This window comes from Primulina tabacum, chromosome 6 (genome assembly GCF_025594145.1).
Source record: "Primulina tabacum isolate GXHZ01 chromosome 6, ASM2559414v2, whole genome shotgun sequence".
In the NCBI taxonomy this organism is placed as follows: Eukaryota; Viridiplantae; Streptophyta; class Magnoliopsida; order Lamiales; family Gesneriaceae; genus Primulina; species Primulina tabacum.
Window position 1 is genome coordinate 11,733,846 of NC_134555.1, and position 7,209 is coordinate 11,741,054.

A 7,209-nucleotide genomic window follows, 5' to 3' on the forward strand; every position below is an offset into this window, starting at 1 on the left:
AGAAGATGATCATATGATAATTCTAATTCTTTAAAAGTCATCTTGATATTTAAATAAATTAATGAAAATTTTTCTAGTTATTCATTCTCTCAATATTTTTGTCTAATATAAAATTATCTTTTACATACATTTATAATCTACAGCACACCATCAAATCCTATATTTTGCAAACAAGTCAATAACATTAATTTTTGTATTTTATTAAAAAATACATATAAAAAACACTTATTTATCAAACACTTAACTTATTATTATTTTTTTTTTCAATTTTTCACTTATATTTTTAAACACAGGAATTTTATTTTTTTCATTTATTCACAATCTTATTAATTAATTTAAAAAACATAACTTTTGGCACACACTCTCTTTGCTTTGACTTTAGACAGAGGAAGAACTTGGAGTAAGGGGTAATCAGTATTTTCCAAAGGAGAAGGGTGTAATATGCTCTTTTCAACTTTTTTTCATTCTTGCCAAAGTAAAATCCTCTCTCTCTCGGGAAGTGGGATCCACGCGCCGCTGACCGTATACCCTGCGCCTCAGCACTTGTACTTCTCGTTTTAGCAATCGAGAGAATAAATGCCGATTTCCAAGAAAACATTGGCACCTATTTCTCTTTTTCACCTCTTATCTTCTTCTCCCTTGGCATCGCAAATCGCTGTGAATTTCTTCGGACTCGTCCCTCTTCTCAATTCTCTGAACTTTGGTTTATGAGGTAGAAAATTCCTTTTCGGACCATTTTTGTATTCGTGTAGAAATTCGTTCTTCATCTTATGATTTTGTTTTAAATTTGTCCGATTTTTGTTTTTGGATCTACCTTTTTTGGTATTTATGATTTCTCATCAATCAGGATTTTTGGTCAATTAATTGTGGGTCGAATAATAGTTTTTCTCGTCAAAGATTTGATCTTGATTTCCTATACTCTGTTATTGTTCTTGATTTGCATAGTGGAAAAGGGTGTCGATCTCATTTAGCTTTCAGGGAAATCAAGATTATTTCCCTCTATCGTTCTGGATTTGTGTGGCTTTCTCATTTAGTATACATGTTTCTTGATGGTCTTTTATTTCTTTGGAAGGCAAATATTTTAGTCAGATCTGAGAAGGGATCTCTTTTGTTTGGGGTACTTTAATCATTATTAAATGTGTTGGAGTGTTTACTAATTTTCATCTTTTTTGCCACTTGTGCAGCAGCTCGAAGGAGAAACCCACTCTCGGGTAAGTTTTTCGAACACCAATTTAATAATTAACTTATCATGACTGCTGTGGAAAATTTCTAATTTGTTGTCTTGTGAGAAACATGTTGCTTTTGGTTTTAGTTTTAGTTGATTTTTTGTCTCTTGCTATTTCTTAATGAATCTTGAAGTAGTCTTTCCATCCTGAAACTGATATGCTTTTACATGCATCGATTGGATTGCAGTAGTGTTTTCTAAGCTTATTTTCATTCATGTGATTTTCAATGTTGAAATTACAGTGGCACGCGGCTTAAGACCCGCAAACGGAATATTTCAGCGCCGCTGGACCCTGCAGCATTTTCGGATGCAGTGGTCCAGGTTTATTTGGATAATGCTGGTGATCTGGTACCTCCTCTTTCTCTCTGCTTTTTTCATAGTTAGTTTCAAGAATTAGTCATACCTTAAATCTTGTTTGTACTGCATGTACACACATTTTGTATATATATATGACCTCTGGACGGGGCTGGATGCAGGCCTTGAGCGATACTTATGTTAATGCCTTTTATTTAGGAACTTGTTGCCAAGATCATTGAATCTTCAGATTTGAATTTCTCTAGATACGGTGACACGTTTTTTGAGGTTAGTTTATTCAAATTCTGTTTTACCTCATGTAACTTTACTAGCAGCATAGTTTTGGCATACCTTTGTTAGAAATAATTTTTGTGCTACAACCTTCGTGTTTGATTGAGAAGAATCGCATGATTCTAAATCAATAATTAGGATTACAAATGAAAAGTTTACTATGAAGAGCTAATCTAACTGTATTTGTTTTTATGATTGCTTTAGTATTCTGTCTAGTGCTAATTGAAAGGGTCTTATAGTTAAGTGCTACACCTATCAGGTCTCGTGTTTTGGAACCCATGGTTATGGTGCCGAATTTATTAATATGGTACATTTTTTTATTTCTGTGCGAAATCCCTAGCATATAAAATTATTTAGAGGTGTTCTTGTGAAATAATAAACCTTTGCATCCGAATGCATGTTAAATCTCTCAGAGTGGTATCCACTTTTTGGAGAAATGAGTTGAAGCTATACGAAGAATATCCATTGGAACCATACTTTTTCTGTTACATGAGAAGTGGGAAAGTATGCGATTTTTCATTCTTAGTTTCATGCAATTTAGCCTGTCATGTCGGTAGAAGCTTGGAAGGAAATGCTTGACCCCAAAGGGTTTCTTCTCTGAAACATGGTTGGTATAGTTAATTGAGCTTTGACTGATTACACCTTAAAACCATCCAATGACACGTTAGATTTTAAAATTTAAATACTTACTCTGTTATATCAATTTCAAATTTTCCTCTAATTTGGTTCTGTGTGATATGTTCTGTGATATCTTGTCTTAAGTTGAACTTTTTTTTTGCATGGATGCAGGTTGTCTTTAGAGGGGCCCGCACACAACCTGGCACGATCAAACCTGATGAAGGAGAGCTTCACCCATACTCTATAATTGACTGTGAGCCAAAGCGTGAAGTTATTTTGCCATCTGTGATATATATACAAAAGATCTTGAGGAGGAAGCCTTTTCTTATTAAGAATCTTGAAAATGTTATGCGAAGATTCTTGCAGTCCTTGGAGCTTTTTGAGGAGGATGAAAGAAAGAAGCTTGCAATCTTCACGGCCCTTGCTTTTTCCCAGAAGTTGTCTGGTCTTCCACCTGAAACTGTTTTCCAGCCATTGCTCAAGGATAACCTTGTTGGCAAAGGACTAGTTCTCACATTCATCACTGACTTCTTCAAGGAATATCTGGTTGATAATAGCCTTGATGACCTGATTTTAATCTTGAAGCGGGGTAAAATGGATGACAATCTTCTGGAATTTTTCCCATCTGGAAAGCGGGCACCTGAAGTTTTCTCTGAGCATTTTACGTAAGTTTTTACTCGTTTGAGTTTCAATTTTGAGTTTACTTTTTAATGGAGATTATCTTGATTATCTTTATCAGCTATACAGTGGTGTAGTAAATTATCATAAATTATATTATAAGATGGTGATGCCACGGTGTAAAATAAACCTGTTTGCTCTGACCCATTGTTGAAACATGGCTAAATTTGAAAAAGCAAAGAGCTTTTCCTTGTGTAACCTGATGATAAAGTTCTCTACTTTGATTGATTTTTAATGTTCAAGTCGACTTCTTTCTTTAAGCTATAGAAGTGAAGTCAAAATTAATTTATTTAAAATCTCAAGATTGCAAGTCTCACCATAACATTTTGACCAATAAGAGAAGATTATACCTTTCCACTTTTTGATCACATTCATTGTTCTTGAATGCCTGTATCTATTGTAGTCAATATGTTGGCATTATTAATATTTTCTTTTTTGACATGATCTATAACCCATTACCTCTCCATTCATGGGTACAGTTGGTGCCACTCCAACCAGGTGGATGCAACGTAATTGCTTTATCAATGTGTGTTATGACAGAATCTTTGTAAGAGTGGCAGCATTGGGCATGAAATGCTGAAAGATCTAAAATTATTCTTTGTCAAGATTTGCCAGCGGATTTTATGTTAATTTCATCATGCACTCATGGTTGCTTGTCCCTTCAATCGTCATGTTCCTTTATTTTAAATTCTGTCAATAATTTTGAAACTGTAATGTAAGACTTGTCTATAATGAAAACCTGTTGAGTTAACAAACTCAGGAAAAACAATCTGTAGGTTTGATGGAATAAATAGAGTTTTGAGCAAAATTTTCTTTGCTACGATTTCCGTTCAAATGACATAATAGAGGCAAAAACTTTTGCTGAGTTGCTAGAGATTATGGCAGCGTTAAACAAAGTTGCCTAGTGTCGTAAACTACTTTTAATTGGTTATCATTACTTTTAGTTTAATTATGTATGTTGCAGTATGTTATTCACAACCAAAAATAGGAAATCTGATCCTTGAAGCTGTTTTTGGAGGATTTTGTCTTGTTGCCTTTTTGAATAGTATTTCTTGTACTGCAGTTTTTGGACTTTTTATTTGGCTAATTAGTCTGAGGTCCTAATCTTTTTCATTAGTCTTTGACATCACTAAAATTTTGAATGCACCAATATTGCAATTTGAGAGAATATTAGGATATTGGTTCTATTCTTATCTCTTGCGATGTGAAATTTTAGAATTAATCTTGTATCTGTCGGTATTAATTTAGCATGAACGTATTTATTTTTTAATAATCTTTATTTTCTCAGAAAGGAAGGACTTCTCTCTTTGGTGGAGTATTATGAAAAAAAGATATTTGAGTTGAAGCTTAAGGAGATGAAATCTGCTCTAACTAGCCAAATAGCAGAGGAAGCTGATGTATCTGAAGTCATAGAAACTGTCAAGCAGCACGTCAAAGATGCCAAACTCCCAGAGGTTGAAGTTGTGCGGGTTTTATGGGATGTCATGATGGATGCTGTGCAATGGTCTGGAAAGAATCAGCAGCAGAATTCTAATTCAGCTTTGCGTCAGGTGCATCATAATTGTTTGATATGCTACTGGTTATCAAAGATAGTGCTGGATATTAGTCACACATTTGATGAACATTAAGATAATGTCAATGTGACTCAGGTTCTTCTGTTATATTACAGTTGATTATGTGCATTGAACGGTAATTGGATTATTGTCACCCTCGAATCCAAAGCTTTATTAGCATGTTAGTATGATTTCATGCTTGAAAGTATGGGCTGATACTGCCAGTCTGTGCCATAATGTTAATCAATTTGTAAATCAGACTATTCCGGATTCCATTCAGGTTCTTTACTTTATGACTGTGATTAGAACTTAGAAGGCATCACTGCTAAAGAATGATTTGAAGATTGTGTGGTAACTGATTCTCTGCTCAAGAAATTACTGTATGGAAATCCAAAGTGTACTTTTATACTCAGGTCAAAACATGGGCTGAATTGCTGAATGCCTTCTGTACCACTGGAAAGCTTGAGCTTGAACTGATGTACACAGTCCAGGTCCAGTGTTATGAAGATGCTAAATTGATGAAGCTTTTTCCTGAAATAATAAGGTCCCTTTACGATCAGGATGTTCTTGCAGAAGATACCATTCTTCACTGGTTCGGTAAAGGATCGAACCTCAAGGGCAGGTATATTACATTTTATGAAAAAGCAATTACCGAGCTGGCTTTCCATTCATTATCCTTCTCTACCTTCTTTTTTCCAAAAGAAAAGAAATCAGTTCCTGGAGTTGCTTACTGACTATTTTGTAAATCTTTTTCTTCAAGCTGTATTATTTTTTTCTTTCCGTACTAAGAAATCTGTAAAATCAAGTTTCACTAGTCTGTACATTAGTTCACCAGTAACTGTAATTATAATCTGGATTCTGGTGCACATACACGCAAATCACTTGCACAAAATAAAGAGTACCTACAGTCTATGTACTCCTTTGCGGCTAAAGAAATTGTCATACTGGATGAGCTAATTGTGGGCTCTTGTTGCTAGTTTTTTCCCTAATGAAACCATGAAAGAGGTTGCATGCAATCAAGCATCGGAAATTGGGTTTCTCAAACTTGGACAAAATTTCCCTCCGCTGAAATCAGTTCCTGGAGTTGGTTACTGACTATTTCGTAAATCTTTTTCTTCAAGCTTTATTATTTTTTTCTTTCCGTACTAAGAAATCTGTAAAATCAAGTTTCACTAGTCTGTAAATTAGTTTTTCACCAGTAACTATAATTTTAATCTGGATTCTGGTGCACATACGTGGAGATCACTTGCACAAAATCAAGAGTACACAGTCTATGTACTCCTTTGCGGCTAGTGAAATTGTCATACTGGATGAGCTAACTGTGAGCTCTTGCTACTAATTTTTTCCCTAATGAAACTATGAAGAGGTTGCATGCAATCAAGCATGGAAATTCGGTCTCTTAGACTTGGACAAAATTTCCCTCCGCTCCCTTGTGATATTTCTGTCTTAGTTTGGCATGAAATAGTGATGCAATGTTTTGACTCTTGCATATGCACTAGAGTTTATAGTCATTATTTAGATATTGCTTATGTTTCTTTCTGTTTCCCCCCTTGAAACTTGAGGATTTTTGTTGTCATTGTGAATATGTACAGGCAATCCTTTGTGAAGGCATTGGAGCCATTTGTGAAATGGCTGGAGGAGGCAGAAGAAGAAGAATAAAAAAAGTTGGTTGGACATTATTATCTACTATGACTAATTCAGCACTGTTTGTTATCCTTTCCCATTGAGTTTGGCAATTAAGTTGCTTGTTGAAGTATTTGATGATTTTATGTTTGAATTTGTGAGAAAAATTACTGCACGAGAATGGAATCATGGAGTTCTGTTTCTCAATTTAAGTACCTCTACTGTACTATAATATTTTTTTAGAATATTGTTCTTTTTTTAATCACCAACTGGGGTTCGAACCCGGGCCTCCCTATTAGGACAGAGGCCTACAAGGAGGGGTAAGGGGTGGCATAATAGTTCACTAAATTCTAATAATGATAAGAAATTAAGAAGCGATAAACCTGATGTCATGTGTTATTTTTATTTTTATTTGTATTTCATATTAAATTTTGGGGATTTTTTCCTTAGTGCAACTCTAACCCTATTCTATAATGGAGGATTGAGAGAGATCTCCGACGATATTCTAGATGCGAAATTTTGAAATATGACATTAATTACGAAAATACTGTACACCAAAATTGCAAAATGGTTTTTGTGATTTTGGTTTAGTTTTTCGGTCCATTTTGTTGAAAAATATATTTAAAATGTGTGTATTGAATATTTGAATGTTGAATATTTGAATGTTGAAAATAAGAGTTTGTAAATATTGAAAATTAGTGTGTGATGATGTAGGTAATGATGTATTTTATTTTTGGATTATTTGTAAAGATTTCCTATAAATAGATCTCTCATTTGTGAAGAAAATCACAATTGAGTAGAGAGAAAAATATTATAAAGTGTGTAGTTTGGTAAATTTTGAGAGTTTGAGATTTTTACTTTTTACCATAAATTTTTACTTTTTCACAACACGTTATCAGCACGAAGCTCTAAAAGTCCTCCATATTT

At 34.1% G+C, this 7,209-nt stretch overlaps 1 protein-coding gene across 2 annotated transcripts; it reads left to right on the plus strand.

Annotated features, from left to right (window-relative positions):
* Positions 1-456: 456 nt before the first annotated feature.
* LOC142549155 (uncharacterized) lies at positions 457-6,489 on the plus strand. 2 transcript variants are annotated; one of them, XM_075657970.1, is made up of 8 exons: positions 457-712; positions 1,188-1,211; positions 1,468-1,573; positions 1,739-1,807; positions 2,600-3,093; positions 4,395-4,656; positions 5,073-5,281; positions 6,252-6,489. In XM_075657970.1, exons 1-8 carry the CDS (start codon positions 708-710, stop codon positions 6,316-6,318), a joined length of 1,236 nt encoding a protein of 411 aa, XP_075514085.1. In that variant the 5' UTR covers positions 457-707; the 3' UTR covers positions 6,319-6,489. The 2 variants fall into 2 exon arrangements, with proteins under 2 accessions (XP_075514085.1, XP_075514086.1); XM_075657971.1 differs by having other exon boundaries at positions 482-712; positions 1,185-1,211.
* Positions 6,490-7,209: the final 720 nt, after the last annotated feature.